The sequence below is a fragment of the Vigna angularis genome, chromosome 4 (assembly GCF_016808095.1).
Source record: "Vigna angularis cultivar LongXiaoDou No.4 chromosome 4, ASM1680809v1, whole genome shotgun sequence".
NCBI lineage: Eukaryota > Viridiplantae > Streptophyta > Magnoliopsida > Fabales > Fabaceae > Vigna > Vigna angularis.
In genome coordinates, this window is record NC_068973.1 from 37,003,464 (window position 1) to 37,025,225 (window position 21,762).

General features: G+C 33.9%; 1 protein-coding gene across 2 annotated transcripts; it reads left to right on the forward strand.

The window, feature by feature from the left end:
* Positions 1 to 3,860: 3,860 nt before the first annotated feature.
* Positions 3,861 to 21,241, forward strand: LOC108331557 (sister chromatid cohesion protein PDS5 homolog C). Of its 2 annotated transcripts, XM_052876824.1 has the most exons (15): positions 3,862 to 4,212; positions 15,463 to 15,666; positions 15,780 to 15,961; positions 16,670 to 16,796; positions 16,914 to 17,111; positions 17,208 to 17,255; positions 17,358 to 17,469; positions 17,539 to 18,266; positions 18,384 to 18,491; positions 18,657 to 18,730; positions 19,182 to 19,233; positions 19,388 to 19,474; positions 19,549 to 19,592; positions 20,319 to 20,393; positions 20,466 to 21,241. In XM_052876824.1, the coding sequence occupies exons 1-15, from the start codon at positions 4,111 to 4,113 to the stop codon at positions 20,911 to 20,913; spliced, it is 2,589 nt and encodes an 862-aa protein (XP_052732784.1). In that variant the 5' UTR covers positions 3,862 to 4,110; the 3' UTR covers positions 20,914 to 21,241. The 2 variants fall into 2 exon arrangements, with proteins under 2 accessions (XP_017421803.2, XP_052732784.1); XM_017566314.2 differs by having other exon boundaries at positions 3,861 to 4,212; positions 17,358 to 18,266.
* Positions 21,242 to 21,762: the final 521 nt, after the last annotated feature.

The window sequence follows — 21,762 nt, forward strand, 5'->3', positions numbered from 1 at the left end:
CTTTAGTCACATGTATTGGTAAATATAACTATTTGTTATTATTAAAATTCATTATCACAATATGATAAGTATTGATATCGTGATAGTTAGAACATCAAAAGTAACCTATAAATATGTTGAGTATTTGTAAGGTACTGTAACTTTTTTGCAGTCATAGATCATTGAATAATGCAATTACATTGTGCTCCTATTCAAATGCATTTTTCTTATCTAATTTTTGTATTCATCCTATTCTTGTATATATAGTATTAGCTAGTATATTTCAATTTTCATTGGTTTTGGTATGACAAACAATTACTTTTATGAAGTATTTTATGGATGTTGATGATGTAAAAGTATTTTTTTGCATGTCTTCATTGGTGGGAAGTAACTATCAGCTTTTTTAATTACCAAGGGTTCCAAAATTAATGGTTGAAGAAGTTACACTTTCAGGTGATTTTGATAATGTCATGGATAAAAAAATAATGTACATATTTTAGTCTGTCATTGAAATACATTAAACATCTTTTAATGGGATGATATTGTATCGTTGTTTATTACTAGAATAATGTACACTATCAACTATACTCTTGGATTGTTTTTCTCTAATGATTTATTAATACTATTTTTTAATGATTTATATAAATAGATGCTGCCATAAAAGATTGAACTATAAATCCCGTTTACCTAAATCTTTCATTACAAACAACACCTGCTAGGACTTATGGTATTTGAAATAATATATCATTTTTTTGTAAACTTGTATTTAGTGATAAATTATATAACCAAATCTTGTCATAATTGTTGTTTTTGTCTTTGCTTTTATGAATGAGTGGAAAAAAGGAGTTAATAAGTAGTCATATTTGTAGTGTAATAATAGTCATGTAAGATTATCTATTACTTTTGGTTTAATTGTATTCTAATTTATTAACTATTATAATTATGTGATTTTTGTTTTCTTGTTCATTGAAAGTACCAGAAGTTGTTGGGCATTTACTATAGTCATTCAATATTTTCAATGTATGTGTGATAAATTTGGTTTGAATGGAGAATTTTGCATATATTTTCCCAACAGAATGTCTTTGGTAATTTTATTTCCTTTGTAAGCCTTTTATATAAATCTTTTAGATGAAAAAAGTTTGAAATTGGTTTCACTACATTACAAGTTTTATTACTATAATGTTGAGTTAAACTTTTATTCATATGGTAATTGTGGGTGACTTTCTACACTTTCTAATTTATTCTCTTGGACTGGTTCATTTTATTTATCATGGTCATTATAATTAGGATGTCAATTAATTGGCAGATAAAATAATCTATCAATTACTTGTCATAAATTGATTTTTATTTTATGCTTACTCATCTTTTCTTTTGGATTTGTCACTCTTCTCATGTGATGTATCTTCTATTTCTTTTGCTTGGATGTATTAATTATTTTCAGAGAGTTTTAAGTCTGTATGAATAAAATATCTATTTATAAATTTAACAAATAAAATTTATTTTAAATTTAAAATAGTTTTGGATGTATAAATTAAAATTATATTTAATGGTTGCAATTGAGAGAGATCTTATTATCTATTTATTTCAACAAAATGACAAAATTAAATTTTAAAAATGTATTAAAACACTATAGACAGGTGATTTTGTGAAAAAAATCAATTTCAAAATCTCTGACACTTATATTCCTTCTAGCTTTAAATTAAATATGATTTTCATACATTTTTAATAAAATAAGAATAATTCATTTTCAATATTTTTGAAGACTAATCTGTGTATACTTATTAAAATGACATTTATCTTGTAATTTTTTAAGTATGTTTTTATTTTATTTAAAAATAAAATAGTGATAAAAACTATCAAAACAAAAAATTTAAGCTTTAAATATAACAAATAAATAAATTTTATATTAAAAAATTTAAGTGATTTAATTATTTTATATTACCAATATCTTACAAAATTATTTTGTCGCTCAATTATAAATTGTTTTGTAAAAAATAATAAATAATTATAAAATGTATGATTAAATTTATTTAGTATTAAACTTAAATATATTTTTAATATAAATATAAATATATTGTTAAAAGTGTAAGTTAAATATAAATATAATAAAATACTGGGTTATTTATTAATAACATAAGAGATGATTTTCTGAATGGTATAGTTAATTTCAGCCATATTCTTTACAAATTTGCATGAGTTAAAGAATGCATGTAAATGTATATACACAATGGTATAAAAAGTTTCTATAGATTATTTCAAAAATATCATGGTGGGTTTTCCAGATAATAAAAATTTATCAATTCTTCTTAGTCTTGAATGAACAATTTTAGTCTTAATTAATTATTTTTAATCTTAAACAATTGTTTATAGATTTTATTTTTGTTTATAAAGCTTTAAGTATGGTTGAACACATCATAATAGATTACTTAGAACACAATATTGTGCAACATGATTAATATAATCTTATTTTGTTTATAAAACTCTAAATATTGTTCAACATATGAGAGGGGTGGATTAGATTGATCTTTATTATGCTGGTTAATTGACACAACAATAATCTCTAGCTACATAGATATAAAAAAACAGGAAACAATCTTTATAAGTATTTATTTTCTTTTGATAATATTTTGTATATGTTAGCATATTATTTATTTTTCAATTTAATAAAACACAATTAAATGTACCTAAATATTTTTAATTAAGAAGTGGGCTAAATCATATATTTCACCTCCTTTTAACAAATAAAGTTAATAGATGAAGTATACTAGAGAATATTAGTAAATTGAATTGTTTTTTCTTTATCTAAATAAAGATAAAGAAAAACCTTGCATTTGTTGGTTAAGACATATACTATTTCCACTCTTCATGAAGTTTGGTTGGTTTGTATTTGCAAAAAGAAAAATAAAAAAATAACCAAAATACAACTAAGACATGAAAACACTATTTACCAAATATAATTAATGCATATTTTTTTTTTTCAAATATATCGTGAAAGAGGTCAGTGTAGACATGGATTTTAAAAGTCGTGTGCATGAGATAGATATTTGACTGAGTAATTGCGTTATATAATTAACTACTCAAATGTGATTACTATTTACTCAAATGTGATTACTATTTATTTCCTTTTAGTTAACTAGATGTCAATTTTTATTTTATTATTTAATATTGACTATAAACCAACAATATATTTTGAAAATAATTGTCTTGACATAAAACAAAATAAGAAATAAATATAAAATTATTTAATGTTATTATTACAATTAATATTTTAATTTAGGATGCATATTAGTATCTATGAAAATAAAGTTAATTTTAATTATTAAATAATTAATAATATATTATGAATATTTTAAATAATTTTATCATAAAAGTTAAAAACATTAATATGAGCCTTTTGCCTCCAAGGTAGTCCAACTGCTTATTCTCCTTACTTGAACTATCAATTACAATTATTTTAGTCTAACATGACAATGTTTTAATATTTAAAAGGTATGTTTTATTATTTATTTTTTTTAAAGAAGTTTATAACAATCTTAAAAATATGTTTTTTTTCTCTAAAAATGTTTTTTTGTCTAAAAAATGATTCTATTGGTATTTGTTTTAATTAATGTAATTTATTATTTAAATGTAAAATTTTTTTTAAAATTTTTAAAATAATTTATTAAATATTTACTTAGTGTAACAATATTTCATAAAGGCACATTAGTATCTTCACTACATTTCAGTACAAAAATAAATAAATAAAAGTTATTATTATTATTTTATGTACTGTTTGGATAGAAATATTATTCTATATGGAAATAGGAAAGTAGTAAATGCTAGCTTTTTGTAAGGGACAGGAAAATAGATATAATTCATAAGAAATCTTCCTCTCCATTTTTTTAAAACGAACTTTACTCTCTCTCTTTAGTTTTTCTTTTATCTGTCACACACTCTCTCTTTTCTGTTTCTCATTTTTGGCAAGGAAAAGGGGGAAAGGAAAGAAAAATAATTGAAAAAACCCTAATTTCCTTGTTCCATCCACATCTACTCTCAAATCGGGTTGGATTGCAACGGTTCCATGGACCGAATGAAGTGAAGCAGCCTGAGTCTGTCGAAGATAAAAAGGAAGAGACCGGAACGACACAACCAATGGCGACTACAGATAAAGAATTGGAAGACCAACTTCTCGAGGCCGGTAACAAACTCGCAGATCCTCCGTCATCCGTGGAGGACCTTCTCTCACTTCTAGACGTAATAACATTTCTTCCCTTAGAAAGTTATTTTAACACTTGCTTGTGATATTCGAATTTGTTTTGTTTTTTTTATTGTTAGATGCATGTAGTTAACATTTTTTGTCCGCAATCTGGTCGCTTAGAATATTTGGCTTAGAATATTTGACTTTGATGTTTGTGTGTGGTTTTGATATGAGTACGAATGCAAGGAATGTTGGATTCGAAATTGTTTTCTTTGATACCTAAATTGTCTTGGCGGTGAAGGGATAATTGTTTTAGTGAATGATTTAATATATATACCAATATAATATAATATGATATGGTGTATATTATATATTTTCTCCTCTGCTGTACATAAAGTGATGGAGTTCTAATTGGGAAGTGATGATGGGTAATATATTAATATGCTGGAACTTATTATAGTCGACACCTATTTTCTTCATTATGGATGTATGAAATAAATGGTGGTGAAGAAATTGAATTAGGTCTTGGAATTGCCTTGTTCAGTTTTTGTCAATTGATGAAATTATTGATTATTGTTTGTGGTGAGATTGGGAGGAGGGTTTGGAGCGGTGCCAACAGTGACGTTAGGTGGGTGTGGGGACATTGGCTTGGTGTTAGTGGTTGCAATTGCTTAACCATACCACAATGGTTGTCCTCCTCTGGATATTATTGGAGCATCCTGCACTATGCTTCCTGTACCTCCCTTTCCTGTCTCGCCCTCCACCTTTTTGTTAATTTGATGTTGAGTATATCTTGACATTTTTGGCTTGTTGCTGTAACTTGGGATGTTTGTGACAAGGGCATGAAAGTTATCTATGTGGTTTTGGAGATTTGGTGTGGTACTGGCTTGGGCTACTGGTGATCAGTGATTCTGTGTGAAATTTAATAATGTCAGATGATTTGCAAGGAAAATGTGTTGCAACAACACCCGCCAAGATCACAGTTTCAAAGATATTATTTTTGACAATATCCGCAGTGACTAATTTTCCAGTTTCCTTCCATGCCTCCCTTTCCTGATCTTCACCGGACTAAAATCCATAAATCTACTATTTTCACTGGTATCTCCCGGAGTTGTCTTTATACACATCTAATCCACCTTAGTCTGTTTTTTGTCACCTTTTCCTTAATTGGTGCCATACTAATCACTCTCATGTAACCATTTTGTGTTTTTTCTTTTCTTGTGTTACCTCATATCCATCATAACATTCTCATTTATGCTACTCTGACTTTTTTCTCTTGCTGTTTTTGTAAAGTCCAACATTCATGACCATAGAGCATTGTCGGGACATACAGTTATACGACAAAAGTTGTACTTGAGTTCTTAGGTGCTCTATTTAGTCACAAATAACCTGTCTGTATCCTAAAATCCCAGGTGTCACGTTCCAGTTTTATTTCTACAAGAGATTCTTCTTGTCTCACTCAAATTATGATGCCTGTGCGCTATCGTATTCCCACTTAAGTGAATTCCAAAGTCTGTCCCAAAGTTTAAGTTTAGGGTTAGTTGCTTCGTTGATATCTCAACCAAAACTTATCATTCGCAAAAGACATGCAAAAAGAAACAGGTTTTTGTATGTCCCTTGCTAGCTGATCCTATTCCTTTCTTTCTAGAAAAAAACCTTTAGTCTCACATCTAGGTGTTCTCACATCTCTACCCACATAACATGGCTTGTTTAACAATATAAGCCATTCTAACACCTTTCATTTTCAAATTTCTCCACAACACTTTTCTTGGTGCTTAGTCATTACCTTTTTCCAAGTCAACAAAATCCATAAGCCTTTTTCTTTGTATTTTGGTACCTCTGTAAAAGATAAATAAATTTCATCTATTGTAGACTTTTGGAGAATTAAGAGAAAGAAACTCTCTTTTTCATTTTATTATCTTCACACTAAACACATACTTATACAATAATGAAAAACAGTAATCAACAATAAACAGTAAACAATAGGCTCCTACAGAGCCTATATCTAAAAACATATTACATTTCAACACTCCCCCTCAAGCTGGAGCATATAAGTCATATGCCCCAAGCTTGGAACATATAAATTGAATTCTAGGCCCCCTTAGAGATTTGGTCAACATGTCTCCGAGTTGTTCATTAGAATTGACAAATTCAGTAACCAGTTCCTTTGACAACAACTTCTCTCTAATAAAATGACAGTCAATTTCTATGTGTTTCGTCCTCTCATGAAACACAGGATTGGAGGAAATGTGTAGAGCTGCTTGATTGTCACAGTACAGTTTCATTTGCTCATTTTTACAAAACTTCAATTCTTGAAGAAGTTGTTTAATCCACACAAGTTCACATGTAGTCAGAGCCATAGATCGGTATTCAGCTTCAGCACTAGATCGAGCAACAACGTTTTGTTTCTTACTTTTCCAAGATACAAGGTTCCCACCAAGTAAAACACAATATCCTGTAGTAGATCTTCGATCAATTGGACTACCAGCCCAATCTGCATCACAATATCCTTCGATCCGAGTGTTTCCCTTGTTCTCATACAATAGTCCCTGTCCTGGACTTCCTTTTATGTATCTGAGAATGCGAAGTACTGCATTCCAATGATCAACATGTGGATTTTGCATAAATTGACTCACAACTCCAACTGGATAAGAAAGATCAGGTCTTGTTATGGTAAGATAAATGAGTTTTCCAACTAGTCTTCTATATCTCTCTGGGTCTGAGAAAGGTTCACCCTGATCTGTCATTAACTTTTGATTTGGGTCCATGGGATTGTCAATGGGCTTGCAATTTGTCAGACCTGTTTCCTCTAAAATGTCAAGAGCATATTTCCTTTGTGAAATAATGACACCTTCTTTTGACTGTGCCACTTCAATACCAAGAAAATATTTTAGACGACCCAGATCTTTAGTTTGAAAGTGATTGAACAGATGATTCTTTAACTGATTAATTCTAGTGATGTCATTCCCTGTAATAACAATATCATCAACATACACCATGAGATAAACACATTTGTCAGGAGAATAGTGACCATAAAACACTGAATGATCCGCCTCACAACGTTTCAGTCCAAATTTTTGCACCACCTGACTAAATTTACCAAACCAAGCTCGAGGTGATTGCTTTAAGCCATAAAGGGAACGACGCAACTTACAAACTAATCCAGACTCCCCCTGAGCAACAAATCCAGGAGGTTGCTCCATGTATATCTCCTCTTCCAGATCACCATGAAGGAAGGCATTTTTAATGTCTAACTGATAAAGAGGCCAATGACGAATGGCAGCCATAGCAAGAAAAATACGAACGGTACTGGTTTTAGCCACAGGAGAAAAAGTATCACAATAGTCTTGGCCATAAACTTGAGTATAGCCCTTAGCTACCAGTCGAGCTTTAAGGCGATCAATTTTACCAGTAGGACCAACTTTAACAGTATAAATCCATCTACAACCAACAGGCTTCTTATCAGGAGGAAGAGGGACAAGATCCCAAGTGCCATTGTGTTCAAGTGCCTTCATCTCATCAACCATGGCTTGTCGCCATCCAGAATGAACAAGTGCCTCATGAATATTATTAGGAACCTTAGTCGATGATAATGAGGAAACAAAGGAGAAATATGTAGGAGACAAGTTATGATAACTCACAAAATTATAAATAGGATATGGATTGCGAGTAGAACGAATACCTTTACGGAGGGCAATGGGCCAGTTATCATCTGAATCAGTAGAAGGTGAAGATGATGAAGGATCCATGGTCTGAGGATCTGATGCAGAAGGATCTGAGTCTCGAGGATCGTCAGTGTTAGGAGTTCGAGATTGGGTTCGACGTTGATATGTGATAAGAGGTGGAGGAACAATGTTATTTGGATTTTGATTTTGAGGTACTGAATCAGGAATAATTAGAGGATCACATGTTGGTAAAGGAAACATTTGTTGAACAGAGGAACGATCCTCCATGGAGGAAGAAAAAAAAGGTGTATCCTCAAAGAATGTGACATCAGCTGACATATAATATCTCTTTGTGAAGGGAGAATAACATCTATACCCTTTCTGAAGACGAGAGTATCCTAAGAAAACACACTTGATAGCTTTTGCTGAGAGCTTATCAAGACCTGGAGAAACATTATGAACAAAACACATACACCCAAATACACGTGGGGAAACATGGTATAAAGTGTCGTTGGGAAAAATGACAGAGTGAGGAATTTTATTATTAAGAGAGGAAGAAGGCATCCTATTGATAAGAAAACAGGCAGTGAGGACTGCATCGCCCCAATGATGTACAGGAACATTAGTATTCAACATTAAGGAACGTGCAGTTTCAATGAGATGTCTATTCTTTCTTTCTGCAATGCCATTTTGTTGTGGAGTGTGAGGACAGGTTGACTGGTGTAAAATTCCTTGGGAAGATAAGAATGAAGAAAATGCTAGAGAGAAGTATTCCTTAGCATTATCACTTCGAAGAATTTTAATTGTCTTCCCAAATTGGTTCTTAATTTCAATAAAAAAGGACTTGAATATGGACAAAAGTTCAGATCTCTCTTTCATTAAATAAACCCAAGTACATCGAGAGAATTCATCAATAAAGGTTACAAAATAATTAAAACCAAATGAAGTAACACGACTTGGTCCCCAAATATCTGAATGAATTATTGAGAAAGGAAAATCACACTGTGTCTCAGATCTTTTAGGATAGGAAGATCTAACATGTTTTCCTAATTGACAAGATTCACAATCTAAGACTTGGATGTTTTTGAGACTTGGAACCATCATCTTCAACTTGAACAAACTTGGATGGCCTAGACGATCATGCAGAAGTTTGGGGGATGAAGTGGTAAAGCAGGAAACTGAGGAATGAGGTTTTAAGAAATAAAGTCCTTGAGACTCATGTCCTTCTCCAATCAGACGACCTGTCCCATGTTCCTGTATAACAAAAGAATTGGCCGTAAAGGTTATGGAACAATTTAAGGTACGAGTCAACTGACTCAAAGAGATTAAATTGTATGGACAATTGGGAACATATAACACAGAATTTAAACTTAGTGAAGGAGATAAGGAAACTGTTCCAATTCCCTGAGATTTCACTTTTGATCCATTGGCAACGGTAATGAGATGAGGAATTCTTGGAGAAGACAATGAAGAAAATGAAGGAATGTTACCAGAGATATGGTCTGAGGCACCTGAGTCCAGAATCCATGGATTATGACCTTCCACAGATTGAGATAAGCTGGCTGTAGGCACACTAGTCATGACAGAGGATTGGCCAGGATTAGACGGTTTTCCAGATTTGTAACGTAAAAATTCTTCATATTCTTCATTTGAAATTCTGGATTCTAGATCACCAGATTTAGACACATGAGCAACTTTGTCTGGATATCCATGTAGAACATAACATTTGTCTCGAGTATGGCCTAGTTTCTTACAGTATGTGCATTGAGGAGGAGGACGTATGCTACGACCACCACGTCCTCGGTTGCTTCTGCCTCCTCCTCTTCCTTGTGGCACTCCTCTTCCTTGTGGCATTATCATAGCTGATGTTCCAATAACATCGATTGAATTCTCATCTTTCACCAATGGAGGTACTCGAAGAAGTCGAGTAACCAAACCATCCATTGAAGGGATTTGATCACCAGCTAAAACTTGATCACGTACATGATCATAATCGGAGTGTAAGCTTCTCAGAATTAGGACCATGTAAAACTTGTCAAGCTTTTTATTGATCCCTTCTAATGAATCAGCTACAAAGAAGTTCTTTAATTCTTCTACAGCAGCCCGAGCCTTTGCTATATGAGAAACCATGTCATGGTTGACTTGTTTTAGAGAAGCTACTCTTTGGGTTGCATCAAAAAGACGTTGTACATCATTTGCAAAAATATCTTCTGCCCTCTTCCAGAATGATGAACATGTTTTATAGGGTCTCAAGATATCTAAAACCTCTTGCTCCACTGACTGCCACAAAATTGCGCATAACTGAAAATCCAATTTTTGCCATTGAGATTTTTCTTCATCTGGAACCATAGAGATATCTTGTTCTAGATGATCATGGTGTCCTTGACCAAGAAACCATAATTCCACTGCAGAAGACCAAGATAAATAATTTTTCCAGTTGAGTTTTGCAGATGTAATGATAGGAGTTGCAGATAGAGAGGAATTAATTGCAGTAGATGCCATTACAGATCGGAAAATGAACCAGACTTGGAGAGATATTCAACTATTGGGAGAGAGAAAACCCTAGGTATCAATTACACCCACTGAAACAGGGAAGTAAGATCAGATATAGGCTCAGGAGAGTGAGGCGAGCGGAACCCTAGATGCGCGGTGAAATTCCGACCAGCGTAGGGCGGCGCGTGAACAGTACGCGCGCGAGATCTGGCGGGCTGCGGCGGCGCGTGGCAGCGCGTGAGGGCTTTGCAGGGACGGCGACCACCAGGGTTGGGTCGCGCTCACGGAGGCGCACAAAACCCCTAAATTTTCCTGAGAAAATGGGGTACCGGCGGCGACGGCGGCGGCGGCGGCGACGGCGACGGCAACGGCGACGGCGGCGGCTGGTGGTTGATGGCGTCTACAGAAGAGAGCCCCGGTGCTTGGCTCTTGATACCATTTTGGAGAATTAAGAGAAAGAAACTCTCTTTTTCATTTTATTATCTTCACACTAAACACATACTTATACAATAATGAAAAACAGTAATCAACAATAAACAGTAAACAATAGGCTCCTACAGAGCCTATATCTAAAAACATATTACATTTCAACATAGACCTTCCTAGTTTGCCTCTTATTCTATTGTCAATCACCCGTAACCATATTTTCATAGTGTTACTCGTATGTTTTATATACCTCTATAATTAGCACAATTATGAATATATCCTTTATTCTTGAATATATGGCTAAAGTGCTATTCCTCCACTCATCTGGCATTTTCCTATATATCAAAATCTTGTTGAAAGCTTAGTGCGCAAAATGATACCTTGTTTTCCCACATTCCAAACTTCAACATGTATACCATTTGATCCAACAACTATGCCATTAGCTATTCTTTGTATGGATCTCTGTTACTTTTCTGATTCAAATTCTATAGTTTCTGTTCATTTTCTTGTATTTCTACTTCTCTGGTGAGAGTCAATCCTTGTTTCTACTGAAAACCTTATAAAATTAATTTCCTCGTTGTGGTTTGTCCAAACTTTACCTGATGCATCTTACATTCTTACTTAATCCAAATCTCTTGTATAAACTTTTAGGTGGTTCTTCCTACACTGTTTTTTTGTCTCATTCCTTGGATTTTATACCTTTTCTAATTTTGAGTACTGTTGCACCTATGTAAGATTTTAAAGCATTCTCTTTTATTCTTTACCATGTCTTTGCCATTTTCATTCCACCACCAAAATTCTGTATCTCTTGAACCTAAATCTCTTGTTCCACCCAAATTTATCTTTGCAACCTTCCTTGTTTTCTCAGACTTTTCATCCCACTTGACGATAACATTACCAAGTGATTCCTAATTTCCTTCCTCCGGTATCTTTTTCTTAAATGTTGAATAACCATTTCCCTTAAGTTGGCACCTATTGATACTTTGATTGGTAACTTGCCGTGTTTTCTGTTTATACTTTTCAAGACAAACATCATGGACCTCATCTTTATGTTGTGTAGTAAGGCTCCCGATTGGAATCACCTTGCATTCCTTACAGAACCCTTATCAGGCCATCTTTCTAGAAAAAAAATAATTTTAGTCTTTGAACTTCTACTGGTACCTATCATTATTTATATAATCTGAACCCTTTATTATTAAATATACCGTATCAATGGATATGATTTAGTCTATGGTTCACCTTAGACAAACCATAAACATGAATATAAAATTGTAGAACTAGATAAACAATTCTTTAAGTATCCAATAAAGACATATCAAAATATTAAAAAAAAAACTAATTATCTCTTTAATTGTTCCTATTGCATTGTAAGTTAACTATGTTTTGCAATAACATTTTAATTATTTTATCATAGAAAATAGTTGATAAAATTGGGAGTTAGATAGTGAAATCGTACAATTCCACGATTTTGCACCTTGAGTCCGTTCCACAATACTTTTTAACTGATTCTGTTCCTCTTATTGAATTTGTCTTTTGTATACACTCTATTTGATAAATACTAAGCATTGTTTATCATATCCTATCTTACATAAATCTATGGTATTCAAGTGTTGGATTTGAAATTTTGTTCCATTTTCTTTACTTTGGTTCCCTTCTCTCCTCTTTGTTGGGTAAATTTTTTTTGATCGGGTTGTTAGTATTTGTTAGTGGGGGAGTTGAACCCATAACCTCTCCCACCCTCCCTTCTAAACCCACCATACCAACCTTATATCTCCAAATAGTTAGTGTGTGTGGGGGGGGGGGGGGGGGGGGGGGGGGGGGGGGGGGCGTTGTTGAACCCACAACCTCTCCGACCCTTCCTTCCAACTTCATCACTAAGCCATTCTTATATGTCCTTTTGTTGGGTCAATTAGTTTGTATTATGATAATAAATTACAGCCATGGGCATAATTAAGTAGTGTGAAGAATCAGCCTTGTTTGTCCTCTCACCTAGGCACTTCTTACCTTTAGGTGAGTAGAGAATTGTTCTGATTTAAATAATGCCTGTGAACTCAGGCAACATGTAGAAAGGTAGATCTTATAGTTTTAATCATGGTAGTAAGAATTGAGTGATACATTATCCGTATGTATGATACCATTCTCTACACCTATGGTGTCATCGCTGTAACACTTGGTTTTCGCTCCTAGATCTATCTTGTATCATTCAAATCTCTTTTGGAATTTCATGAATTGCATTCTTGTTTGAATTGTGCCTTGAATCGTGGGAGAGAGACCGCGTTCAGGTTGCACTCAGAAACAGGTCAGGTTACATTCTGAAACGGGTTAGTTTGCATGACCCTGTTTGAAAAAGCCCTAATTTTGCTTTGATTTTTTGCCAGAATCAGCATGGGAAGAGAGGTAAAATGGTTTTTCTTTTCCCTCCAGCCATGCCCAGTTATTATTTTGCCTTTTCTTCCCTTCCAGACTCTTATCTTATCCATAATCTCTCTTCTCTGCCTACTCTTGTTACCCACTTATCTCTGTCTTTTCCTCATGTCTACTTGGTGGTCTCTTAAATGTTCCTTTCTACTCTACAACAACACGTTTTTCTGCTGGTCCCTTACCTTTCATTACATGTGTTACTCCTGAGTGAGTTTTCTTCTGTACACTTGCTTTATAGAAATAGACAAAAAAAGGGGAGCCTGATATTACTTAGGGCTATTGTTAAACTCTTCCTACTAATAGACTACAAGTAAAATGTGAATTTTGTTTTCATGCTTGTTGTGGTGGCATAGCAAGGACAAAGCATCATCTTATTGGAACAAACAAAGATGTTATTCCTTGTCCTAGTGTTTGAGATGAAGTGAAAGAAACAATTGTGAAGCTCCTGAAATGTAAAGAAAACATTAGCAAGACTAGCTGTCACATGTGTTTCTACTCTTACATTAAATTGTATTAATCAACAAAAAAGTGCAAATAAAGTTGACATGCTACTAAAGTTGAGGCTAAGCAAGTGATGAATCTATTGTTGAGTGATGGTAGATTTTGAAGATCAATCACATACTTCCTTAAATGTGTGATTCCACTTGTAAAAGTTGAGGTTTGTAGATGTTGGTACAAAACCATCCATGCCATCCATTTATGAGACAGTGGATTGAGAGATAAGGAGCAAATTGCTGAATTCCAAAAGCAAGAAACAAGGTATAAAAAAGTGTGGAAAATTATTGACACTACATGGAATTTACAACTACATAGGCTTCTCCTTGCAGCAGCCTATTATCTCAATCCTAGGTAAGCTAGTTACATTTGTCCTACTAAGCACTTACTTTCTTGTTCTCATTAACTTATTTTTTATAGTGGTAGATATCCTTATGACAACACTTTCAATCCACATAGTGAGTGTTGGTTGGTTTGTGTGAAACATTTCAAAGAATGGCTTTGGCTGCAAGAACAGGAATTGCAATGGATCAACAAATTGAAAAGTTCAAGGGAGCAAAGTTGCTTTTTGGAATGGACATGGCAAAAGATACTATAGAAACAACGAACAACCTGATAATTAAATTACTCATTACCATTCTATATGATTTATAGATTTTTAATTACATTATAATTACAAAAGGTGGCCATGAAAATTTTGAGCCTCACATGTGGTGCAATAGGGTGTGAAAGGAATTAGAGCATTTTTTTACCTACTGCATATAATAAAAGAACAAATAGATTGGAACCTTAAGGATGAAATGGTCTGGTGTATGTCAAGGACAATCTTCAACTTGAGATGAGGCAAAAGTAGTAGTGAAGGAAAGGGGGAAGCCTATGATCCCATATGTTTGCCGGGTGATGAAGGGATCACCGGAAAAGAAGTTTCATTTCTTGCCTATTCGTTCCTTGTGGATAATGTACATGAGTATTTTGATGTTGAAGAGGGAGCTCCAAGCAAAAATAGGAAGCGAGGTAGTTATTTATAGTTTTAGAATTTTAGAAATTGGAACTTCAACGTTCAAACTAGAATTTTTTGTTTTTCTTTTGCTCGTAGATATGAAACTTAAACGCCAAGACCAATAAAAATGGAAAATCCATAGTAGATGAGGAAGAAGAACTTTTCACAGGAGATGAAGATGACTCGAGTGATGTAGATCTTGGAGAGGAAGAGGATGAAATATGAATGATTTGGATAGAATTTTTTTAGGCTGTTCAGTATATGTAGAAATACTAGCAACAATAATAGTCCAAGGTAGCTACGCTGTAGCAACAACAACAACAACAAATCTTTTGAATGGCTATAATGCAAAATTTGTTTAGTTGCATATAATCATTGTTTTAGGAATTTTATGCTGCAACAAAAGTGTTTTTTTGGAGTTTATGTTGCTGAAATTGTGCAGCATAAATATACATACAACTACTATTCTTTTAGTGGTTGTTATTAGTTGTCTATTTGCATGGTTATACTTGTCTTATATTTAACTATGGTTCATTTTTCAATGTCTATGAATCTTATGAATCATGGTATAAAATGATTCACAATTCAAAATATAACCTCTCCATACATAATTTTGTATCTTAATTCCGTTCGTGATTTAATATCTAATAAAAATTGAAGTATATCACGATTTTGAACTCTGAAGTGAGGTGAAGTAGAATAATTGCTTAATTATGTCTAAGACGTAGTCCTAACTAAATGGTTGGTCAAAGGACTAAATACATTTTTGTGATTTTACATATTATTTTTTCTCCCTTGCCATGCAGCAAGTAGAGAGCTTCCTATCAAAGGTTGAACAGTCACCTTCAAACTCTATGCAAATTGCACTCTCTCCATCATTGAAAGCATTGATTGCAGACAAACTTCTGAGGCACTCAGATGATGATGTCAAAGTCGCAGTTGCCTCTTGCATCAGTGAAATAACAAGAATCACTGCACCTGATGCTCCTTATGATGATGATCAAATGAAGGTGTGCATAATTTGTTCTGCTACAGTATATGAATAGACTTGTGATCTTACTTTTTACAAAAATATCTGTAAATCTGTGATCAATCTGAATTTCACCAATGACATTTCTTACAGGAGGTCTTTCAATTAATAGTATCTTCTTTTGAAAATCTACATGATACGTTAAGTCGATCATATGCAAAGAGGACCTCAATTCTTGAAACTGTTGCAAAAGTCAGATCATGTGTTGTAATGCTGGATCTTGAATGTGATGCCCTGATTTTGGAGATGTTTCAGCATTTCTTTAAAGCAATAAGGTATCCTTTATGGTCAAGTTTGGCTTCATCATGGCTTCAAATACTTTGTTATCTGTAATTCTACTTCAAGAATGGTTTAATTATTCTGATTTGTTACTATTTTGTCTGTTTTAACTAAGTTAATGTTTTTATTTTTTTCTTGCTTATTATCTTGTAAACACATATTAGTGTGATTACTGATTACTTCCTTCAGTATAATTTTAGAAAAATACTTTAAATTTGACCAGGTATACATATTTTACCTCTGGTGGATACTGACAGTCTGATACACATATATTATGACTCTCCCTATTAGAACTTGATTGGTTTTATCTTCAGTCTCCTTGTGTTCATGTTTTCTTTGGATAATTAAAAATATATTTAAATTTGGCTGCAATTATGCTTTTTCAATAACTTTTGCATGAGATTGAAGACCAACAAAAATATGAAATATAAGCCATGTATAAATCTATAGAAATCAAGAAAATCGAACTAAATATCAGCTATATGAAGAAACTTGATAGAAATCAAGAAAAGGGAAATTAATAAAAATTAGCCATGTATAAATATAATTATATTGTGCTTAACAAAATTTTTATCCTGGTTTTCTTAAAAATTATTAAACCCAGTGCGCATAGTTGTAGCTGTACAAGCTAGTGCATTTTTTTGGAAACTCTTATTTTGGGGATGGACAACATAGTTCTAATAATGTCTATTTGAAAATTTCAGGGAATATCATCCAGAAAATGTTTTTTCATCCATGGAAACAATTATGACCCTTGTTCTAGAGGAAAGTGAAGATATATCCTTAGACCTGCTGTCTACACTTCTGGCCAGAGTTAAAAAAGATGACAAGGTTGTAGTTTTACAGTTTCACTTTCATACCTTTTAGTTGATTGCAATTTTGATATTGAACATTTGCTTTTGTTCGAATTTTATTATTGGTTTGACATTGATAATCATTGTGATATAGGAAGCTTTTCCAATTGCCAAAAAATTGGGTGAGAGGGTCCTTGAAAGTTGTGCAACCAAGCTTAAACCCTATTTGGGTCAAGCAGTGAAATCCTCGGGTATACCTATGGGTGATTATAGTTTGGTACTTTCTTCAATATGCCAAGACGCATCTGATGCCTTGGAGAAAAATTATACATGTGTTACAAGTGAGCACACGGTAAGTTTTCTGTTGGTCATTTGTCTATTAATATTTGAAACATTTCATGATAAGAGAATCCTGAAATTTTACTATTGTCATATTGATTTGTTTCAGGAAGATAAGAGTGAGTTGGCAAAACGACCACGTGAGGAGTCGGCACATGTATGGCCCCACTTTAATGTTTTTTGTTTTTTATATATCTTGTGGTTCTGAAGTTGTCATCCGGAATTGAACACCGGAATATGTTGATTGTGCTTTTATCAGGTAGTCGAAAAGGATCCAAGGGAAGTTAGTAGTCCCTCTCAACAAGAAAATCCTGATGTGAATATATCTCCAAAGTCGGTCATGAGCAATGGTGTTGCATGCGTTGAAGAAGGTACTGCTTTAACTAATTCCAAGTCCATTAAAAAGCAAGAGGATGCTGAATGCTCTAATCACTCTGAAGGTTTGAATATATCTGGTCATGAGGTGTGTAATGATTTAGACTCTGAAAAAGTTGACAACAGTAAAAGTAAGCCAGAACAATCTACCAAGAGACGAAGGAAGAAATCAAGCTCTTCAACTAAATCTGCAAAACTTTCCAAGGGTCAAGTTGCTGCTAATGATAAGGAAACTGAGAAAAAACTTGAAAACAACAGCAAGAAAGTACCCAGTTCCCCTCACGAGGACCATTTTGTTGAAGCAGAAGCAGCAGGACCTTCAGAGAATGACAAAGAGGTTGATGCTAAGACTTTATCACCAAAGGTATACAACAATGAATCTGAAGTTGCTTCTCCACTAGGTGAGAACCTCCATGATGAAAGTCGATCGAAGAAACTTGGACGAACAAAAAGGAAAGATGGCCCTGTAAAAGATGTGGCTGGAGAAGATGTTTCTAAGGTTTCTGGGGGAGGAGCTAGTGATTCAGAAGCCAAACCTACGAGGCGGTCAATGAAAAAGGCACTTGGTCAGAATTCTGTGAGAAAGACTAGTGTTGTAGATTCAGTTAAAAAAGGAAGTGGGGCAGCAACTGATGCAGATGCTAAGAAGCATTCAGCGAAGAAATTAGATGAAAACAAAAAGGGTAGTGGCGGGTCCTCTTCAAAGCAGATTGGGGACAAGAAAAAGGGAGGGAGGACGAAAGCTAACCCTGAAACAGATCTAGCAAAATCAACTGCTACCGATGTGGACAGGGTATTTTTCACACTTTATACGTGTTTGCTTCTGTATATTATCATTATTGCTGCATGTTTTATTCTGCTTTGTTTTTTTTCAAGTAAAGCATTAAACAAATCAATTTTAATTATTTAGGAAGTGGTTTCTTCTCCAAGGCCTGGTACAAAATCAACTAAAGATGAAAGTTCAGAGGAGACTCCCAAGGCAAATGTGAAAAGGAAACGCAGTTCAGGAAAAGAAAATGTATATCCTTTTCCCTCTGAATTTTTAAATTACGATACTGGAACTTCCTTGATATATTTGTAAGGGAACCTTTGTTTTGGGAAAATCCTTTATGTTGGTCTTGCTAATTTAAAAAGTTTCATTGTATTCTTGCTTTGGTTGGTAATTATCTTTTTCCTGTACCAGGAGTCTGATGTGAAGGACTATGGTGAAAACCTTGTTGGTTTACGAGTCAAAGTTTGGTGGCCTGAGGATCGTGAGTAAGTACTTAGGATGACTTCCATTTTGACTTGCTGTTGCTGGAAATTTCAGTTAATAAGGGGCCAGGAAGTGGTTCTTGTTATTTGGCATTTACTTTCAAATTATAATCTCTAGTTCTTTTATGGTTGTCTTAGCTGGGGAACATTTGTTTTTACACATCTTAATCTGGACTAATGTTGCTTTGTGTTCATGATGTTTGCATTACTTGTATCACAGTCACATTTATTACATGCATGGTTTTGTAAACCATTCAGTTGAAGTTATTGTGGTCTTGATGGTTTGTGTTCTAGATTTTCTTTATCTGTTTGTATGTGAAACTGTTTTGTAATAATTAAACTAGGGTTTACGTTTGATGTGAAGTCACATTATGTTTATGATTAGATTGCCTGTTCATTTTTATATAATAGAAATATTTGCTACAAATTTTCACAGATACCTCATTTGTTACAGGTTTTACAAAGGTGTTATTCATTCTTTTTATTCTGGCAAAAAGAAGCACAAGGTGATTTGACAGTTTATCAAGTCATCTCTCTATCCTCCCCCGTTCCATTATTGACATTAAACTTATTCTTTTTGTTCTTTTATGCTGCTGTGCCCATGATGGAATTCGGAACTTGTCCCTACTATTTTATCTTCTGACATGTTCTTTATTTTAGGTCTTGTACGATGATGGTGATGAAGAAACATTAAATCTCGTGAAGGAAAAGTGGAAGTTAATTGAAGCTGGTTCAGATGCAGATGAGGTTGGTCTACGGCATTTCTTTATACACCAATTTTTTTCTGCACATAAATTAATGGCAATTATTTCTCTTGACAGGAAGGACAAAGTGATCGTGAAAGTCTTGATGCTTCCACCGATATGTATGTTCTATGGTTAATGTCATCTTTTGTAGATACATATTTTATTTGTATTATCCTATATTTCTTACCCATGTTTTTATGGGGTGTGCATATATTGTGATGTTGTCCTTCTTCAGAAATTCTGTGCATGTATGTTCTTGGTTTAGTTGGTGCTGTTTGTGCTTATTATTGATTTGATGGATATATTGTTTCAAAGAAAGCTACCATGGTATATGTAACGTGAAAAACTGAGCGTACACTTTTTGCAAATAATGTATTTTTGTGAATGATGATTAGCGATCTTTTGATATGATTTGACCCCCATGGCATAATTCGGAACTTGTCCCCCCTACTCCTTGTCGATTCAGGGTGGACATTTTTTTGTGTTGTATATTTGATGTTCCAATTTTGTCTGGCCTTTAAGTTGTGTTGAGTGCTAAAAGAGATATTTTAAAAAATAGTGTTTGTATCCTTTTATTTCACTAAAGTGATCAATTGTATGACATGGGTATTTGTATACCTCGTGAAGCAATTAGGCTATGTGCTGCACTGGTTTGATTTTTTTAATTAAGAACGTTTCAGTAGATTGTTTTATGTTTCCCCTCTTTTTGAAGGATTCAAATGGACTTGTGTTGTTTATTGCTGTATATTTCTTTTTTCTTTGATGCTGTCGCACACATAGTGTGGTTTTCATCTGTTTCTTTATTTGGTCTTGTTCACATTTCATTGTTCTCCGATTCTATTCAGGCCACCGAAGAAGAAAGGGAAAACCAGTGCTGGTGAATCAACTAAGCAAGGAAAGGTGGATGGTTCTTCCAAAAGGTTTGTGAATATCAAATAATATATTCCATTTCCACCTTTTTTTACGACTAAATTTTTTACTTAAATTTGTAGCGGTGGAGCTGCAGCCTCCAGTAGATCAAAGGGTGTATCCGTGAAGTCTAGCCAAAAGTCCAAAGATGGAAACAAATCCAAAGATTCCAAGACTATTAGCAAATCTGAGGACCGAGTTAGCAGAAAATCTAAGGACGGTACTCCTAAAAGTGGTAGCAGTAAAATTGTTGCAGCTGCTGTTAAGAAAATGAGTAATAAATCCAAAAGCTCTGATACTTCCAAGGCTAACGAATCAAAGGATGATGACACTAGCAAGCCAAAATCTGCTGCCAAGTCTAAGCAAGAAACTCCAAAAGGTGGGAAATCCAAGCAAGAAACCTTGAAGTCTGCCATTTCTAAAGGAAAACCTCTTAAAGGTGGTGGAAAGAGTGATGCTAATGGTAGTGGTAAGGTGAAATCTGGTTTAACGAAGAGAAAATATGCGGAGGATGAAAACTCAGATGCTTGATCAAAGTTGAAAGCTTCAAGGGCATGACTTAAAGATCGTCAAAGGCACAAGGGAGTTAGTTGGAGAGGGGAAAGAAGCATCAAAGAACATAGAAGTGGGTATTTATTCTCACTGTTTATTCCTTAACTGTATCAGGTTAGCTGTTCATCATTTTGTGGTAATCAATCTCGTTGTTGGTTAGTATTATTTTCTCATGTTAATTAGCTAGGCTAGTCTAGTTGTAGTATGGGCTAGTATCCTTAATCACTTTTACATTTATTTCTAGACTAGAGGGATGTTATTTTTAAGTCAACACTTGAAAATATTTGCCTAGCAACCTTCATTTAAAGAATGCTTTGGCACACTACCTGATACTGACGGTTGACTACTTACCACCTATCTAATTAACGTTCTTTGCATTGCTCGGTGCTGAGCTGTGGTTGTGGTGGTGTTTTGTTGAGACAACACGTACAGCATAAATGATGTGGTGGAAGCTAATGTTTGTACGGTTTATTTGGTTTCAATTTGTATCTTTGAGCGTTCCACATTTTAGTCAGTGAATACATGCATATCACCGCATTACATTACGTTTCCCACTTTTGGTATTTTTAAACTCCATAATCATTCTACCTTATATGAATATGGCTACCAAATTAAGCTGTTTTTTTTATTGCTGTACTGAGTTTAAATATCCTTAGAGACGAATCTGCCAAATTTTATTGATGGATAGATACGAAGTATGTTTGTTATGGTGGGCCTAGGTTGACTGTGTTAATGTCTCAACTAATGCATGATAATGTAGTTTTCGTTGGACCACAACCCATTCCATTGCCACTTGGACGAAAGCTTGGTGTGTGTGTGTGTTTTTTT

Coding starts and splice junctions, on each gene's coding strand:
- LOC108331557 (XM_017566314.2), top strand. CDS start 4,111: ATGGCGACTACAGATAAAGAATTGGAAGACCAACTTCTCGAGGCCGGT. Junction 15,962..16,669: donor CATTTCTTTAAAGCAATAAG/GTATCCTTTATG, acceptor TGAAAATTTCAG/GGAATATCATCCAGAAAATG. Junction 19,234..19,387: donor CTGGCAAAAAGAAGCACAAG/GTGATTTGACAG, acceptor TCTTTATTTTAG/GTCTTGTACGATGATGGTGA.